The sequence below is a fragment of the Chiroxiphia lanceolata genome, chromosome 1 (assembly GCF_009829145.1).
Source record: "Chiroxiphia lanceolata isolate bChiLan1 chromosome 1, bChiLan1.pri, whole genome shotgun sequence".
Taxonomy (NCBI): Eukaryota; Metazoa; Chordata; class Aves; order Passeriformes; family Pipridae; genus Chiroxiphia; species Chiroxiphia lanceolata.
Window position 1 is genome coordinate 102,822,082 of NC_045637.1, and position 20,234 is coordinate 102,842,315.

Sequence of the window (20,234 nt, forward strand, 5' to 3'; positions counted from 1 at the left end):
AGGTTTTTTACAGTTTTATACAAAATTGGCTTCTGTCTTCTAGCTGTTGGTTGTTTAAAACAACAAAAAAAACCATATTTTATATTTTTTGGTAATTTTTTTACATTTGATAGCTATATGTTTGGGTTTTATATAAAATGTTCATTCTTAGGCTGTTAAGATTCTGACATTACAGACAGATAAACCAGCTACCACACAATGAGTTTGGCTTTGCATTCCAACATCCCAAAACCATTCATATTTTTTTCTATGCATCTTTCTGATGCATGTAAATATTATATTTATGCAATTCAGATTGTATCTGTATTAACAAGCCTATCTGGAGCTGGAGGTTATAGTGAAAAACTGTTACCACACAATATGAAAATATGTTCCTTAGTAGGATAATAGTCCACGGTTTCTAAGATTTTAAGGACAGACCAAGAAGGAATCTTTATTCTGGAAGCTTGAAGTTTGTAGTGAGCAGGTTCCTTATTCTCACAGTTAAGTCTAAGATGAGGAATGCTTTTCATCTCTACTGTAACTTCTTAGTTTCTTAAAGGATTTTGTAAACATTGACTGGATCTAAGTAACTTGTTCCTTTCAACCGAATGTCAGTTTGGACATTTACATAGGTTTCATTTGTTTCATATTTAGATATGGCAGGAGAGTGGAACTAGATGATCTTAAGGTCCCTTCCAACCCAAACCATCTATGATTCTATATTTGGACATGTATACAATATTAGTGTTTAAAAACTTCCTCTGCACTGTCTGTGTGACTCCTTTCTTCTTCTTCTTTCTCTCTTCTCTATCTCAGGTCTTCCTTCCTTATCTCAGATCCTGACTATTTCTCACTATCTTTTTTTTCCTTCTGTTCTACCACCTGTCTCCTGTCTGTTTCTGATGCTTCTCTCATTCTCCTCCTTCCACGAAAGATGGACTCTGAATTTTGAAAAATACCTCTAAAACGGGATGATCTGCTTTGCAGGGACTGCAAAATCCTGTCATTCTGGTACACATAGGCAGCCACTGATCCTTTGGAAAAACAGAGAAAGATCCAAGGCAGCTTTTAGCCTCTTATTCCAATGGTGGGATAATTTAAAAGTTGGAATCAGGATTTTGCATGTTCCTGCCAATTTCTGCAGCAACTTGAGTTTGGTTGTATATGAACAGTGTTTCTCAGAGATCAATCCTGATTCTTCTCTCGCTTATGAGTCCAGAATCTGGCCCATAATAGTTTTGCATTGATTTGACTGCATTACTGTAATACTTCTTTACAATATGAGTTGTTATTAAAATAGGGCCTGAAAATAGGAATGCCCGGAGATGCTAGTACACCAGGTTAACCTCTTTGTAAAATAGTCACTGTTTTACAGTAGCAGATTTTTTGAACCACATTGTAAAAACAGTGAATGACTGTCAATGTCTGAATATCTTGTCCGTAGGTGATTGTCCTTTACTCCATAATTCTCAGCAGTCAGCCAGCTTCCTTCTCTGAGGCCTGACCATCATCACTACCCAACTATCGATGAGCCTCTTCCACCAAGTAAGCTTTAGTTTTTTATTTATTGCATTTTTTCAGCTTTTCCTGTTAACTCAAACAGTGCAGAGGTCAGTATGTCTTTCTAATGAACCCTGTCTGTTCTGTATATACAGTCTACAGAACCCATGCAATATGCCCATTGTTTCCCTTATTTGATCCTGACTTCAAATGTTGTCATGTTATTTTGAACAAGCTCCATAACCTCCGTCGCCTGGTCCATCTTATTCCTTAGCTAGGATGAAATGGAAATAATAATATTTCCCTGTTTCCAGTTAGTGTGTTTAGGCTCGAATGATTGGGTATCTGTCAGGTCTGGAAGCCTTAATACAGAGCTTTCTGGGTGGTGTTTCAGCAAAGTACTCTGATTTTTTTGTAGTGTTTATCTCCAGGTTTTCCATAACCAATTTCAAAGATGGTTTGGGATGGCAGTCCCTGTGATCTGTCAGGTCTGCAAGCAGGTCCAGCAGGAACCCTTTCGTGTTCAGGATGCTCCTGGGACAGACAGGTCCAAATCTGAGCAAAACCAGCAGAAGCTGGGAAAAGACAGCTTATGTAGAGTGGTCTTCTACTGTCTTTGGATTTGATTATCAGTGATTTTATGTTCATTATGAACTGTAGTGAATTCTACACTTGTGTTGAACAAAAATGACAGAGTCTTAAGTAGCATGGTTGATTAGTAGCCTGGTAATACGGGATTTTTACCACGGAAGCAACTGCTGGAGGTGTTTTTACTTGTCTTTGTAGCCTTTCTCTTGGGTATTCCTGGAGGATTACCCTGCTTTTGCATTAGCGTTCAGTGCCCAGCAGAGCGCACTCTATGCCCTGCAACGTGCTGCTGATCACCTTTCAACTTGAGCGCTGGATTTAACAGCCTGAAATGTGCAGTGCCTCACAAAAACAACCAGGCGTATAAACAAAGCACTCTATTTTCTTCAAAGCCCAAGAAGGGAACACACTATTTGGCCTGTGGTGCCCTTCACAAATAATTCATCATTTGCCAACCATGCTGTCAGTATTCCCTAAGCCGAAAATAGCCCTGGTGCTGGCGTCAGCTGCACAGTTGCATGAATGATTCAAATGCCTTTAACCCAATGAAGTCTTATTAGAGTCCCACTGTGGCTTGCCAGTGAATGATGAAATGGGAATGCTTACCTCTGTAACAGGCAAATATTTCTCTTCCTCGCACTCTTACCACAACACTTTGTGAATAGGGCACATTCTCCATTAGATGACTTAATGAAAGGACACTGACACCAGCTCAGGTAAACAAAATATACTGTAAATCTCTTTCATATTCTGCCATCATCGATTTAATATGTTTTTCCTCTTTCTTATAATTATCCTCAAAAGGCAAGTATTTCTACCATCGATTTTCACAAGTGCTTCCACAGCAAGGTTTAAGGACATGAAATACAATGTGTGATGATAAAATACAGAAGTGATATCCCTTTGGAGGATTTTGTTTTACCATTGGCATGTAATATCACTTTACAATAAAGGCTGACACTGTGGGCTTAAATATATTGATCTAATAGAAATAAACCATACTAAGTTAATGTTGTGCAAAAAAAAAAAGTTTAATTGAATAATATCACTTAGAAAACCAGTTTCCAAAAACTCTTCATGAATTTTACAGGAATTTCAAAATGAAAGCTATAGCCTTAATCTAGACTTTTTTTCTTTTCTAGAATCAGTGTCACTATCTCAGTGTGTTTAATGCCTCTTAATTCTAGATAAATAGTTCTTCAATCATGTGAAAGGAGGAACCTTTACCATTTAAACCTGAGTTATGTGATCAAACCTGGCACATGCAGTGTTATCTTCCATCTATAAGTAGAGGTGAAGATAATTTGCTGCAGGTTCAGCATTTATTGATTTTATTTAGGTCATGGAGAATCTTCTGGACAGTCTTCTTTGTCTTTTGAATAGTTTTCTGAATAGCTTGATTTAATCGTAAGCCCACAACAGTTGGACTCAGGGAGGAAATTTAATTTCAGCTAGTTTTATTTAGAAAGTAAAGTAGAACAAATTCATGATTTATGTAGGAATTTCATAATGACCAGTATGAATGTTAAGGTTGATGTGAGATTAACAGAAGGATTGCAGAGTTTGTGGGTCTCATAACGGCATTGTCACCCCTAATTAAGCCTGTCTTTGCTAGTACTGATGGCAACTGAAGCAAAGTTGTGCCCATGTGCCCAGTTCAGAGTGCTCTTTGCTGAAGGTGTGGCTGCTTGGAAAGGGAAAGGCAGTGTGCTTACTTTGCCCTGATGGTCCTGCCCAAGAAGTTGTCTATTGGTATAAATCAGAGTAGTATCAAAGCTTCTGTGAAATATGACTCGGCTGATGGAGGGGGATCACCGGAGAACAGAACCAGTACTGTCATGTCCCCAGCCTGTGCTCTAGCATGCTCTTACTGTGAAGGTTAGATGGAGGTTAGTCTTTGTAGTAGTCACAGTCTTCTTTTACCTGAAAAACTTAACAAAAAACCCTCAGGAAATCTGACTGCTTCCTAGATCACCTATGCTCGTGAATTAGCATGAAGGGACTTGAGCACAGCTTAGAAGCAGAGTTCTGTCCGTCAGTTCACCTGTCAGCCTGTTTGTCTTACTGTGCAGGTATCCATCCGTCTGTCCACAAATCTGGTATCATATTCAGGCAGCTTCAGTGACTTGTGTGACTTACAGGTTGTCGTATGGGAAGGTAGAAAGTACTTCTGCCACCTGTGTACAACAAAAGTTGTACCTGACACCCTCTGACAGCCTTCCCGGGTGACCAGAAGAAGATTTATTCAGCAGATTAGAAATGCTATCACAAGGAGCATGAGACACACAGTTCCTAATGTTTTAGCGGGCTAATGCCAGTGTCAGCCCATGTTTTCAGGTGTATCTACCCATAAAGCAGTGAATAAAGCAACACTCACTTATAGGTGTGGCTCATGTTGTACATGAGCTGTATGTCTGATACATCTGACAGAGACAGCATTCCTGAAGTTGTAATCCAGTCTGCATGATCCTGACCTGATGTTTTTACTGGGACCTCCAAGCTCTGGAGAAGTTTCCTTACTCCGAAGTTTCCAAGTATTATGCTTAGAAGCTTAGGAACTCTAAGTTGTATTTAATTAGACAGATGCTGCGAGATAGACTCTAGAGCTGGTAGTGCACAGGACTGGATCACAGAACCTTGTTTGATTGTGTATTCTTGCTAAGTGTCCATCAGGAGGCTTCAGACCACTATGACGAGGTGATGTCTTCTGTAGGCTGTCTAGAGTGTGATCTACAGCATTGCCTACAAGCTTCTAATTATCCATCGATCTTTGTATTCTCAACTTTTTACGAGGTACAACAGTAGTGTGGGGTGAGGGCTAGAATTAGTCTTTGCCAGACAACAGCAAGGAAATGAAGATCTTCATGATGTTAAGGTACATCGTCTCACCTTTGATCTGGCCAGGGTTATTTCCTTGAGGATATTGCAGATAATGCATAGCTCCAGAAGGACCATTCCCTACCCAGAGCGGTACACCTGCCACCCGTGCCAGCATGCTTAGCAAGGCTCTGGCCTTCAACCTGCCTTATGTGTCAGTGTGACTTACTTCAATATGCATATGTTGTACTTGATGTGCTTTTTTTTCACTGTCTTATGTTTTAGACATGGTTTTCACAAAGCTGTGATCTTGTTCTTGAAACAGCTACAACATCCTTGGGAAACTTTACCTGGTGGAGTAAGAGAGAGTCCTCTCCTTAAATTATATAGTGATGTTCACAGTGAGAGACACTGCATGTATACCCGTGGTGTGACTGTAGGTTTTGCATCTTCAAGGACTGTGGTACTTACAGTCAGCTTTGAAAGAAATAATGCATGTGCATATGGCTCTTGTTGTCTTGGAGTCTTACAGAAAATTTCTCCAAGGACTCTCAGTGCCCATCTTTTAAGGTTTGTGGGATTCACCTGTCAGGGACAGCCAGCCACAGACTTGAGACAGCCTACAATTTTCTGGGATCAAGTATAGGAAGTGAGTTTAGCCAGAGCCAGCTTTCAGGGGATGGGAACTGGTCATGAAGGGTAGGTTTCCAGATACAACAGTGAGAGTTGCAACTTCAGTCCTGCTCTTAAAGAGTAGGAGATAAAATACATAAGGTATGAATCCAGCTGATCCTGAATTTGATCATAGAAACCATAGGACTCATCAGGGAAGATGGTATTGTAGTGAGAGTGTGGGAATATGGGGAAGTGTTTGCCCTCAAAGGTAATCACCATATGTGCATTTATGTGTGAATGTGAGTGAGGTTTGTATATAAATTTCTGTAGAAGGTATGTGCATGTATTTACATAGATATGTAGTCAGCTGATGGATCATGTAGCAATATGAAACTAGCAAGCCTGATTTATTCCACTTCTCCATACATTCGGACCAGTTTGATATGTGGCTTTGCTAGCTAACTCACTTCTGAATTTCTCCTGTTTCAAACAGTTTTTTTATCAACATTACCATTTTCCACAAGCCATCATATACCAAACAGGTTTTAGTTTTCAGTCATGGGACAACATAAACATTATCAGGAAAAAATAATGATGAAAGGCTCAATATTATGCTGCAAACTCTCAGTCTAGTTTGCATTCATCAGAGCAATAGATTTACAATACTCTCTTCAGAGAGATTTCTGTGTCCAATCAGTTTGTGATCAACTTTCAGGGAAGCCTTTAATTGCTCTGTGGTGTCCTTCAAAGCCACTTAATAAAGAGGAGAAAAATGAAACATGTTTGTTCTGAAACATAACAAAAAAAGAAACATGGGATTTGCCATATTAGCTCAGGTGTAATCTTTTTCTACTAAGAGTCAGTTCTATGTGGCTACTCTGACCTGCAGTGAATCCAGCCAACAAGTATCACCAACTGAAAAACTATCTAGCCCTTTTGAAAATGCAGCCACTATGTCACTAGCTTTTCATGGGCTATGGTAGTGAATTCCATGGCCTACCTGTGTGCTGTGTATGAAATGTTATGTATATGCATATACTGCATATATGTATATAGAGACAAGCACATAGTATATATGCACCTTTGAATGTATACACATAATATATATTGCACGCATGTAGGCTATATATATGGTGTCTCCTGTGTGTATACACCCAGTCCGTGTATATGTGTGTATCTGTATGTGTCTCCCACATTTAGGTTTTCTGGAAGGCATCACACTGACAGCATCAACCCCTTCCTTTTTTTCCCACACTAGATTGGGAAGCTCGGATAGACAGCCACGGGAGGGTATTCTACGTTGATCATGTCAACCGAACCACCACGTGGCAGCGCCCCACAGCCGCGGCAACGCCGGATGGGATCCACAGGTCTGGCTCCATCCAGCAAATGGAGCAGCTGAACCGGCGGTGAGCATTAGCACCTAAATTCCTTTGAGATCTGTGCTCTCCTTTTTCCACACTGCCCCAGTAGCTTCCTTCTTTCTCCAGTGCACCTCTTTGACTCCCTAAGGATTTGTCTTTCCTCCTTGTCCAAATTCTTGTCCCTGCTGCTGATCTCTTTCAGCCTGCAGGTGTGCCTGCTGTGGGTGTCTGGTATACAAACTTGCCCACAAGCACGGTGCTGTTGAGTGAATGATGTTGCAGAATGTTTCAAACGGCAAGAAGAGGTTTTTTGGAGAAGTTTCCTGAAATGAATGCCAGAAGGGAAGGGAGGAGTCTTCTAAACGATGGAGTCACTTTTGCTATTTAACTGTAGGAGGGGTATCAATGGGTCGGAACCTCGTACTGTACTGTTCCTGAAATTGCTGCCATATCAGTGTGGCATTTCTACTCGAGCTAATAAGGCCTGCTGAAAGGTCTGTCTCCTTTCCCAGAGCAGAGCCCTGCTCTAATAGGACCGTGCACATTTCTAGATGTAGACAGGTCTGCTTAACGTTGCATTGGGCCCTGTAAATCTGTTAGTTCGTTCTGAACTGGTTGAAATATCTCTTAACGTGTCTTATAGTTTCACTTTGTTTGGACTAGTCCACTCATAGATTTTGTCATTTGCTTCTCGTGTTTGCTTTTAGACTGAATTTAAGAGGGAAAAGAAAAAACAAACAATTGGTCAAAAATCTTTCTTTTTTTGCTTCAGAAAAGGTTTTGGTTTGTTTGGTTGGTTTTTTTTTTTATTCCCTGCTTACTGTAATAATGCCATTTCTAGAAAAGGACAGGCAAAACTGAAATTATATTTTAATTATAGCATGTAAAATGCCACAAAAGTTTTTTGATCTTTTTTTCTGTGCTAAGAGAAAGATCTGCAACTGAGAGAGGGGTTGCAGAATTTTAAAGTGCTCCTTTCAGAGTACTTTGAATAGTTTGGGAGCTACTGTGCCCTGAATGGGCAAGTCTGGGAGAACTGGGCCCTGAGTGACAACAATTAGAAAGGTGATATAACTCATGGAGAGCAAACCAGCCTTCCCAAAGTGGTTGTTTTGCAACTTACATTGACACCATCAACACGTTCTTGAAGAATAATCTTTTTTTTACTGGAATTTTTAATTTTGATTAGCATTTCTTAAATTGTGTTATATCTTGCAGAAGTGAGAGAAACTGCAGTATTGTTTTCATTATAGCTTTGCTCATGAAGTCTCAAGCTACCATGTTAATGTAGAAAAAACCAAAACTCTATAAAGAAAGTGAATGTTTATGTAGATTCTTTCATGGGATTTGCATGACTTCTTTGCCATTTAGCATTGGTCTTTAAGAGGGATTTGAGCCATGTCAAAGCTCAGACTATTTGGCTACCACTTAAGCAAGTTATCTGCCACAGAAAGCAGAAAAGTTGTGGACATATATCAGATTTTTAAAAATTTTTTTTGAGGTTGAACTCATGAAGCACATCACAACCATGGAAGGAATAAATGCTTGTGAGAGTGATTTAACATTCTGTTAGTTAATGCAGGTTAATCATTAAACCAGCTATCACAGCAGACACTGAAGGATAGACATTGTCTTTGTGACCTCCTTCTTTCATATTATGCCCATGTTTCATGTAGGCTGTCTGCCTGTCTTGGTTATGATTTGATTATCACTAGCTTGTGTTGGGAACTGACAGTTAATAAGGCTGATGTTCTTCAGATCTCTCTGTTTTTTAGTATTCATATCCAATTACAAAGGGAGAAGTATGGAGGGGTTTCAGCAGTGGCATATCTCTCCTTACCCAAGTCCCATTGGAGACTAAGCACTTTGCCATTTATTAAACATGAACTCTCATGACTTCTTGAGGCTAAGGAAAAAAAGCTGGTGATTCTCTACTGTCTGCCAAGGAGCTCTGTTGATTCAAGAAGCTGAATATGAAAGTCTTCTATCGTTACCAAGTTTGGAACATTTCCTATGATTCTAATAAAAGGGATTCATACTCTGAACATTTGTCCAGTGACAAGTTGTTTCTGTAATTTCAGCCTGACTGGGTTTTTTTAATTATTGTTGTCCTAAATCTAATTTCAGATATTTCATGTCTCCACATTTCAGGATTGTGAGGAAAGCCACTTTTCATAAATAGTTATTATCAACACTGTGAAGGATTGGGCTTTGTTTTGAGCACTCATTTTAAAAATACTGTTTTGTTGTATTTCAAAGTTCACGATTTGAAATGTTTTTGAAATGAAAGAATCATTTTAGGTGAGGCAACAGCAAGCATAGACCTTGCTGACAGAATTAGCAGCAGCCTGAACTTTTTGCACTAACCTCAAACAAAATTTGGACTCAAAATCACTCAGCAGTTTGAAAAAACTTGGTGACTTTTCTTTTTAAATCAATTTACTTACTTTTGGCTTCCTGGTTCGTTTGTGGAAGGGAATGGAAAGACCAAAATATTACAAGGAAGCCTGGTATTTCCAGCCCAGCCAAAACCACAAGCTTTGGAAACTCAGCTTGAAAAAGAAATCTGTAGCTGTGATTAAGCCTAGTCCTGCTTTCCTTCTGTGCTCCAAGCTTCCCTTTACCTGTACTAGCCACTTGAGGATACAGGGAATGCAAAACTGGAATCCAGGTGTGGGGCAAGCACCAAAGAGACATCCATATTTCTTATTTTAAAGGCTCTTGCTCGTTTTCTGCAGCACTACCTGACTTGCTTACTTGTTGGCAAAGCAGATAACAGCCCTTGTTGTCCAAGCTCTGTTGAGAAGATACTTTGCAGCAAATGTATGTCTAGATTTGTCTGTGCACTTGTTTGAAAGATAATAAGTAACATAGAAATTTACAACCACAATAGTTAAGACAGCCACAGCATGGTATTTCTTAATCTCCATTTCTCTGACAAATCACTTTGAAAAGTTACTGAAATTTCCAGAGGCATTCCCATAACTTTGCACTTTAAATGTTTTCTCCAATTACTTTGGCATTTTCTGGTATTTATACGAGGTTATTTTATAGAATTGAGACCCAAAAGAGAGGCATAGCCTTTTGTTGGCATACAGCTAGCGTTACTCTTTGAGGGTTGCCAATAGGGATTTTCTACCATCTAATTAAATTGAAGGTACAAGGTTTTTCTATAAGTGTGCTTATATGCTTTGATTATATGAATGTGTGGGGGGGATGTTTTGGGGTTTTTTCCCTTTCTTTTTCCCTTTTCCCTTTGTTGCGTGTGGGTGTTGTAAAACTCCTCCAGTACTGGAATGGAACATTCATTCAATTGCCTGCAGTCAAGTGAATAAAACTGTAAAATGTAGCTCTAAAACGGGGTTTAAAACTGCAGTAAATTCATGCTGTAGCAAAACCTGCTATCAGAATTTCCTTGTAAAGATGAATGTTTTCTTAAACTATCAAAATATACGCTAAATGTAGCTTCAAATGAATTTGAGTACTGTAGAGGGACACATAGTATTGTGAAAGTTTGGAATAAATCTATTAAAACTTTGATTATTTTTCTTAATTATCTCCAGGCCTTCTACTTAGGATTAAGTTGCAGTGAGCTACTGGAGATGAAGTCTTTTGAGATATCAAAAAGCCAAATCCTAACTGCTTGTCTTTAATGATCTTGTGTCCCCTTGAGGAACTAACTTCAAATTTGGAATAAAGTGTGCATTAACAAATAAAGAGAGAAAAAGTAGTTAAAATATACAGGTCCAAACTCGAGTTGAGGAAAGAGAAAAGAGTGTGTCAGAAAAATGAAAGACAAACAATGCTGAATCAGATTAAAAGCAGTCAATAAAGCCATCCCCTTCAAATACATATGGCAATGCTATCCATAAGAGTGATTAAAAATATTGGGGTGAAGTAAAAGCTAATTAAGATAGCTAATTAAATAATTGAGATAACCTGTTTTTTATTTTTGCTTTTCTTCCTGATTCTGGTTCTTTCTTTTTCTTTCTCCTTATGATTTCTCTTGTCTCTTGTCTCTTCTCTTCTCTTCTCTTCTCTTCTCTTCTCTTCTCTTCTCTTCTCTTCTCTTCTCTTCTCTTCTCTTCTCTTCTCTTCTCTTCTCTTCTCTTCTCTTCTCTATATAAAATATAATATATATAAGACAAATTCGTAGCTTGCCAATAGAACCAAAGAAAACATATTCACTCATTCATTTGTGAGTACGAGTGAACTAGTTAATGAGAATTTACTTTCTGTAGTGTGAATTCAAAACACTCCAGGATATTTGTTCCTGATGTGGTAAAGTGTTTAGAATTGAGCTCATGCCTAAGACCATGATCAGTTCCACTGACAACAACTAATATGGCAATTAATTCCTTGATTAAAATGCAAATGACATTATTGTTTTTAAAGATATTCACATGTTTCTGTTCAGAGTTTTTTTGTCACCCTCCTCACTTGTTGTTTGCTTATTCTATATTGTTTCCCCTTCCTTGTTTTACAGCTAGTCACCACCAATGCCCAATCCCACTGATTTCCAAAAATGGACATAACACTTTTATCTTCACACTGTTCACTTAGCTATCATGTTACAAGCTATTATACTTTTTTGTGGCTGTCATATCAATTAAATTGTAGCTCTTTGAGGTCACACCACCTACTAGTTTACATTCTGTTGCCTACCAAAATGGAAGTATTCACAACTGCAGTCCATGCAGCATTGTAATAAATACTTTGTGACACTTTTAATAGCTTTTGCCTTTTTAGGGTTGAGCATGTGCATCCAATAATTTAATAAGAAAGACTGAAGGGTACTCAGCATGTCACAGGGTTGATCCTTACTTCATTGGTTATGCTTCCGTAAGACTAAATGAGAGGAGGAACCATGTTGTTTCAGGTTCCAAGTTTTAAAACATCCCAGATGTTTTAAAGAGAAGCCTAGTGGTAGCAACCTCTATCCAAAGCATCTGTTTAAATCTAACCTTTGAGTATTCCTGACTTTGCACTCTCTGTAGCTGTTTGTTAGTCACTGCAAAATGCCATGTTTGCAGAGAAGTGGTTGGCTCAAGTGTGAGCACCTGCACCAGCCAAAGGAGAAGAGTCGGGTGTGCTTCTACTCTACTGGATGCTGAAGACAGAAGTGTTGGAATCCTTCAGAAACAGTGCTGATAGTTAAGGTAGAAAGCACCAGAAAGCTCCTCTGTTAACTAAAGTATGGTGTTCCTTCCTATGAATATATCTAGATACCAAAACATCCAGCGAACAATCGCAACAGAGCGGACTGACGATGATGCTGTGGTAAACAACAGGGTGGAGAGAGTTCCCACTGGAGGAGGAAGTGACTCTGAGGCAGAGCCTTCTCAGCCAAGCTCAGGTATGGGGGGGAAAGCTTTTGAGTGGTCTGTTCAGTGCCATCCAGTTCTGGGAAATCTGCATTTCCAGGGGAGATAGGAACTTTATTATACCAGGTTGCAAAGATTAATTAAAAAAAAAAAAGACTTTGACTTGAAGCAAAAGTTTTTAGACCTGAAGCTACAGGTATAAAGCTAGGTACAAAGGTCCTCTGTTCTTTTTTAACAACTACTAGACATACAAAGCATTTTTACCTTGGTAAAAGACTACTTTAAATTAAAATGGAAAAGGTGTCTGGTTTTTATTCACCCAGTAGTTGTAAAAATGGTGCTGTCTTATTTTTGCTGCAGTGTGATTTTTAGCTTGGGGCATTGCAGTTTCTTCTCTCTAGGCCTGACTTCTGCACTGCCACATTTGCTTATGTGATTGCACCTGCAGTGGCCCTGGCATCAAGTGTGAAATACTTGTGGTTTTTAAAGCTGCAATTTTGTGATAGCTATGAGCTGATCTAAGGGTGGACTGTGGACTGAAGGAGGCACAGCTGTCTTTTTGCTCATCACTAATTTATGTGACAGGACCCCATACCAGAGTGGAGAACTGATCTGCCTGAAAAATAGCCTGGTTTCTTGTCCTTGTCATTTACAGCCAGAATGGTTCTTTCATTTATCTCGTTAGATGACCAGACAAGAATGAGTGTCACTACCAAGAAGAGGAGAATGTGTACCCAAGACAGGATGGGATGGCAGGGGTCTTTTCTACTCTTTTTGGTGATAGTCAGACTCATGTTTTCTTAAAACGTTTGGGGAACCATAACCTAAGTGTTTGTTTCAGGTAAGAAGCACCAGCAATCAGACTAGTGCCCACTATACAACTTGAGGCCATGCAAAAATAACTCTGCTTTGTTTGAGAATTTGCACCACCAAAATGATTAACCAATTCTCTTCCTCTGGATTATTCTCACCGCTACCTAACTTTGTGTTCTCTATTGTCTGCAACAAGTAAATCTGACTTCTTGATACCTTTTTGCCATCCCTCTCTAAATAGCACTGGCAAAGGGAAAGAACCAACACGATATCTGGTTGAATTTTCTTAGTTTTCCATGTTGAATAGGAAAAATTACACAGAGAAATAATAAACTTTTTTTAAAAAGTTTAGAAAAATACTCAATTTTGTTTGTTTTCCTGATCCATTAAGTGTTTTTAGCTGGAAAATAAATTTTGTCAATGATGTTTAACATTAGATATTTAAAGCTTCCTTGCAATCTTTTGTGTTGCAATTTATGGGAGACTTCTATGTGCACTAGATCATTTAAGGAGATCCCAGTTCTCTCTGTTAGAAGCTGAAGTGGAAGTAAGGTACACGTATTTTTAGTATTTATACGTAATGTAGCCATTACTTGTAATATGTATAGTTATTTACTATCATAGCCAACATAATAAAATAGTAATTTATTAGGAGTTGCTACTAGTAAGTATTTTGTTCAGTTCATTATGTAACATTCACTCTTTTGTTTTAAACTCAACGAGCTAATGGGTATAATAAATGTTATCATAAGTTATTAGGAAATGGTTTTTGCTATAGTAAATTGCTTTGTTTTCAGGAGAGAATGTCAATATTGTATAAAATGCCAAGAATTAAAAGGTCAAGGATGATGTAAACGCACTAGAGAAAAAAAAAAAGCTGCAGTATGATACATTTGTTATTTATCTTTTAATTTAAATGAAAAATGTCAGAAGGAATACATTTTAGGCACATTAATCCAGATTCTAAGCCAGTATAAATGAATTTAATTCCAGCAATGGCTACAGTCTGCAGTTTTAAGTGGATAAAATAATACAATGTGTCCAACAGGAAGAAAAAAAGTTATAATTAATAAGAAAACAAATGGTAATCTATATTTATTCTGTTAATGATGTCTGCATCCAATTTCCTTGGACTGCAAATAAAATTTGACTTTATTTGAAAATGCCAGAACACCCAAGCCATAATTCCGTGGTAGGAAATATTTTTCTGGTGTCTGTAGGAGGTCAGGAGTTTCTGTCACTACAGAGTTACATTCTCAAATGCTCAGTTCTGATCCTGTGCTTCATTACTTGATAAAGATTAAAAATAATCCTATTGTGTCTTGTTTTGTTTTCTTTACCATACAAGTCCCCAAAACCATGGACGTGCCAAAAATAATACAATTAAAGTAAAAAGCAATGCTGGATTGGGAGATCGGATCTCTCTAAAATCAACAATGGGGGGAACCAGTATGGACCTGGGTGACAGTGCTGAACCAAACCATCAGCTGATAAAAACTGGTGAGGTCACATTGTATTTAGAGACAGAAGCAGATATGACACAGAGTTTCATAACCTACAGTTCAGAAAGCTGTCCAGCCCCTACACTGCTGTGGTAAACAATGCACCACATTCTGTCATTTTGCCAGCAGGCTAGTCTTGGGAATGCCAAGAAGGTAGGTGCATCAGGCAGGTGGTAACTTTTTTATACTGTCACTTTTGCAGCTGTCCATTAAAGGTTAAATAGTAGACTGTGCTTCCCACTACATTAATAATATTTTGTGGCTTTTTTTTTTTTGTCCAGAGATTAGGAGGGAAGGTTCCCTTTCTCCTGTGAATTCTCAGAAAATCACCTTGTTGCTGCAGTCTCCAGCTGTGAAGTTCATCACCAATCCTGAGTTCTTCACTGTGCTGCATGCAAACTATGTGAGTAATGATGATTTGCTCTCTCGCACTACTGATTTCTGAGTCCAAACGCAGCGCCCCAGGCCTTCAGGGAGAATGGCTAGTGAATTTGAGTTATGTGACATGGGGCTCAGCTGTCCTTTTTCAGCACCAGAGTAGGCTGGGGACACTACAGGCAGGCTGCTCCAACAAGACTCTTGCTGGGATTCTGCCTCACACAAGAAATTCCATGGTACAGAAAAGCTCATTAACATTTTCCTCTCAGAAATAAGCAGGAACCCTTGGTTTCAGCTTGTTTGATCCTGTTGTCTGTTGCTGCAGGGAGTAAGATTGTTACCTTTTGAGCCCACCATCCTGAGAAATCTTTCTCAGATACTGCCAAGTCTCAGGGAAATAGAGGGGAAAAAAAAAAAAGCATGCAATTTGCATTCCCGAAAATCAGGCAGGCATAATGGAGTAAAAGAAATACTGACTTGAGTTAGTGAAGCTATTTTGGGAAAAACACAAACAGAAATGAATCTTCAAAATTAAAATATCTTTTTTTTTTTTCATTAATACAGTAAAACTACACATTTTCTTGCAAACCTATAGTGGAGTGGAAAAGAAATCTAATGTCAGGAGGAAGCAGATAGGGGAATCCTATGAAGAGATGCAGTCCTACTTTATCGTGTCTTGAATGTAGTTCAACTAGGCATCTACACATGACTTCTGAATATTTGGAAAATCATTCATTTCTGGAGAGCAATGACCTTTCTTTTTGAAAGGAAAAGAAAGTAAAACACTTGGAGAGTCGCCTCAGCACAGGTTTTTAGCTAACTACAGACATCAGGTTTTGGCTGTGGCACCTGGTGGATTGAAGCCAGGTGTCCATCTCCAAGCATCTGCCAGAGATTATTGGCCATGAAACCCTACCGAGGAAGGGGATATATTACCTCATCTGACATTACATGAACTAAATTATGGAGTACAGACAATTTCTTACATTGACAGGGTGATATATGATGATTTATAGCTGAGAGCAATGTAATTTTCAGTCAGTATAGCTGTTTGAAAAATGAGGAACTGATTCCATAGTTGTGTAAGGAACAGTCACAACGGTCTAAATCCCAATTTTATTTCTCACTGAAATAAAAAAAAAAAAAAGCCGAAAGAGGCCTTCAGTTTGAGCTTATAAACTTGCCTCTGATATGAGAACCAGAATAGTCTATTGAAATATCTGTCAAGGCCTCACATAACTTTTGGCTTAACACAAGTGTAATATTTTAACCACAAGCCCCTATTAAAATTTCAAGGTATTAATTATGCCAGTGAGGTTGGGATTGGAAAATATTATCTGGCAGTTAGAATTAAAAGGGAAAGGCACTCATTTTTCAGATATTTTATTTCCATGGAGGGGTAAAACTACATTACACTCTTTGCTTCCCTAATGCGGCTTAGAGATACTCAAGACAGTCATTGATCATACATTAGATCAAAATACAACTTTTGTTATAGAGTACGCTGGGATCTTAACGGTTTGTGACCATGAAGCTTTCCTGGGTTATAAGCAGGTCATATCTTCAGGGCAGAGATCATATCTCTGTGATTTCGTAACCTTTACCAACCTTTGCCATAATTAGGGACCCTGTGCTACAGGGAGTGTTCTCAGTGGTGCCACCACAATAACTCCTTACATAATAAAGATAATACTTATAAATTTTTTATTGCATTATAGTGGTTAAAATGCATTAAAAGGACACATAAATTGAGAATTCAAAGCTGTTAGGTCCGATTCTCTTGACAGATTCTCTGGACGTATTCCAGGTCTGCACTCTGGGGCTCGCTTCACTGGAGACGTGAGTCCTCCAGTGATCCTTTATTACTCTAACGAATAATTCAATCCTTTGGGCTGACCAACAAACCAAGGCACTCATTTTCTCTCTAGTGAAAGGCTCAGGAAGATTGCAGACTTTTGTGATGTTTCCTACTCTGTCTTGAGGAGCTTTTTCCCTGAAGTGTAAGATTCCAAGAGTAGCCCCTGGATGTGCCTTTGTATTGTCACCACAAGCATTATTTTGTGGCATTCTATCATTGAGTGTACTGTGGCAACAAATATAGTTCACTTTAGCCCCTCTTCTGCAATCAGATCAGCACTAACTGGCTTGAACTGCATCAGGGCACGTTCCTCTACAAGGTGCTTTTAATGCCCATTGTGAGATACAACTTGCTGCCTGAGGCGTGGCATTCGTCTGACTGGTGGAAATGTCTCCATCTGACATGCTTTGTAGTCATCACAGAAACAAATACTCAGTTACAGGGAAACAATTCACACCTTCCAAAAATAGACAATTAGAAGTGTCTGTTCCTGTCCTGTGGCTATATAGGGACCATAGGTAGCAAGCTTTGGTGTAGACATCTGCACTGCAGTCCTCTTGAGTTCATGAATCCTATCACACGTATCTTGATTTCAATTATAGCATAAATACAGCTGTCTTTGCATTTCTCTGCCACCACCCAGGCATACAAGCAGTGCTTCTGTTGACCAATAAAAGTAACGAAATGGGCAGAACTACAGGCATCTTGAGTATGTGATGTTCCAGCTGACTGTCTTTTTGAAATGTATTAGAAAGGTAGTTCATGCACAAGCTAATTGTGGACAGCATGTGGGATGTTTCACTTTCCAGATTGTATTTCTTAATTCTAGATGTTCACGTAAAGTAGTCATTCAAATCACGAGACGGAAATGTTTCTCGATTCCAGCAGGATTTGTTTCAGTTCTTTGGGTATATGTCCCACAAAATAACCAAATACATTGTTTTTCCATCAGAACTGGTTTTCCTCACTTCTGTTTTTCATCTCATAGAGTGCCTATCGGGTCTTCACTAACAGTACCTGCTTGAAGCATATGATTCTGAAGATTCGTAGAGATGCTCGTAATTTTGAGCGGTATCAGCACAACAGAGACCTGGTAAATTTTATCAACATGTTTGCTGATACCCGACTGGAGCTTCCTCGTGGCTGGGAGATAAAAACTGACCAGCAGGGCAAGGTAAGGGTGCCAACAAAACTAATCACTTGTTTAACACACCACATCAGGCTACATGATTAATAAAGTTTCCTTCCTTCTTGTCTTAAAATTGATGATATTTTGGTTTGAACAACACAAGCAGCAAGCAGAGTTATTTTAGAAGCAGAAAAAAAACTTCAAGAACAAATGTTTTGAAGTATTTCTAGCTTTCTGCAGAATATCACAGCGTAGCCAAGGCAGCATTGGACTGGCAAAAAAGTTTGAGACAGAGTAGATTTGTTGTGCCTGCAAAATTTGACTCAGTGTCTCTATGTCCAGTGAAGCTTTGCTGACTGACTTCTGGAACCACCAAATAGGCTAAAGCACCATTTCCCAATAATATTATTCTCTTCTGTCTTGTTTACACCATGGCCACGTGATTTTTGACCTACATAGCTTCAGGTATTTTCCAAGAGCTATTCCTGCTTTGAGTAAGACAGTCCTTTTGTTTGCAGATATCTTCCGTGGACTGTACTTAACCAAGGTATTTCTGACACAATTGCCAGTGGTTGTCACGTTGCGTTCCCACAATACTATCACAGTGTTGCCCGTCTTCTTATTAAAAAAAAATTGTTCCTTGGTGTTTCAGTCTTTCTTCGTTGACCACAATAGCCGTGCTACCACCTTCATAGATCCCAGGATTCCGCTGCAGAATGGTCGTCTCCCTAATCACCTGACTCACAGGCAACATCTTCAGCGACTTCGTAGCTACAGCGCTGGAGAGGTAACCATGCCAGTATCAATCCAGGAACTTTTGACAGCAGTCTTCTGTAGAACTAAAAGCACTTCTTATATTTGGAAGGCATTGAAACAGACTGTCTTATGAATTTTTATCTTGTAAAGACAATAAGTGATTTTTTTTTCTTCCTGAAGGGTTTGTTTCAGAGCTTGTTGATAGCGAAGGTTTGTATTTTGATGGCTTTCAGAATAAAATAATAAGCAGTAAAATTTGATTGAAGTGAAATGGTGACAAAATAGATTTTAAAAGAAGAATCCATATATGACGTTCTGGTCTTGCTTTACTAAAGTCGAGTCATTCATTATTTTTGTAGCCTGATACTTCAGCAGCCTCATATGTTTCTTCAGTCCCCACTGGGACACTGTACTCTCAAATTATATACACCCTACCAGTAGTATAGTAATGTATGTTGAGGTTTGCTTCTCTAGCTTCAGCCAAATTAAGCATCTTTCCTATGTTTCATGGGGATGGCTTTTATCACTGAGGGCCATGGACATAATTGAAAGAAGCATAAATACTGTGTTGTGTATTGTGAATTTAAGGAGGATTCTTCATGTAGCAAATCCCTACAATTGAAGATTTGTAGAGATTGATGCTGAATAGGGGTAGAGACGAATTATGGTGAAAGGATCTTTCTCTTCCAGCAAAATACCCAGAGAAATGCTTGTGAAATTAATTTATTGCAGTAGGACCTGTCTGACACCTCTCACTGCCAGCTGGGGTTGGGATCAGGAGATGACTAGGGTGCAAGGTCAGTTCTTCAGGATCAAAGGCAGACCAGGCATGAGTAGTTTGGGCATGCTTTCTCCATCTTGAGTGAATATGGAAAAATATTTTCTGAAGATAGAAGCGTATCAGTGGATCTGTTTCAATCATATCTTCCCACCAGTTTAGCAACTTCCCTCTGCCAACAGCCTGCAGTTTAGTGTTGCTATTGTGGTTGAATTACTGGCATGACTGTGATAGCCACCTGCAGGATGGTTCATATTTGGGCACATGCTTGCCTAGGGCTTAAAATTCACCATGTCAGGGATGGAAACACCACCGAGCAACTCAGATGACCTAGCCCAAAAAATACACTTGGTTCTGCAAGCATTGGCAAGGAACAATTTTCAATAAACCCAAAATATCAAGTAAAGGGAAGGGAGTCAAAAGTATTTAGTACTTATGAGTAATGATTAATCCTCTGGGGAAATTATAAACTGTTCATTGAGGCCACTGATTTGGCACAATCAGCCAATGAAACAGGGTTTTCTGTCTCAGGAGCCGTCAGTGATGGCACTGTCACCTCACAGTCTCAGTGGCCCAGGTCCTACAGTGCTTCTGCACCCTTGCTGTATTCAGTAGCTTCCCCTTGGGAAGTGTCTGTTACTCCAATGGAAAGACTCCCATTGATATCCAAGGACTTTGGATTGATGCCTAAAAGCCCACCACTTACAAGGAAAAAATTCAACCCTTTACAATTCAGTCCATTTATTAAGAGCCTCATGTTCCATACCATTTCCTCCAAGTGTATTTGGATGTTCTTTTGTCCTATAAATCATGTCTGTAGAGTCACACTT

At 39.0% G+C, this 20,234-nt stretch overlaps 1 protein-coding gene across 1 annotated transcript in view; it reads left to right on the forward strand.

Moving 5' to 3' along the window:
• Nucleotides 1–20,234, forward strand: part of HECW1 (HECT, C2 and WW domain containing E3 ubiquitin protein ligase 1) — a 258,402-nt gene that overhangs the window by 186,314 nt on the left and 51,854 nt on the right. The window contains 7 exon segments of the mRNA XM_032700164.1: nucleotides 1,427–1,453; nucleotides 1,456–1,527; nucleotides 6,761–6,911; nucleotides 12,092–12,222; nucleotides 14,787–14,908; nucleotides 17,730–17,915; nucleotides 18,523–18,657. Coding sequence (XP_032556055.1) covers nucleotides 1,427–1,453; nucleotides 1,456–1,527; nucleotides 6,761–6,911; nucleotides 12,092–12,222; nucleotides 14,787–14,908; nucleotides 17,730–17,915; nucleotides 18,523–18,657 — 824 coding nt within the window.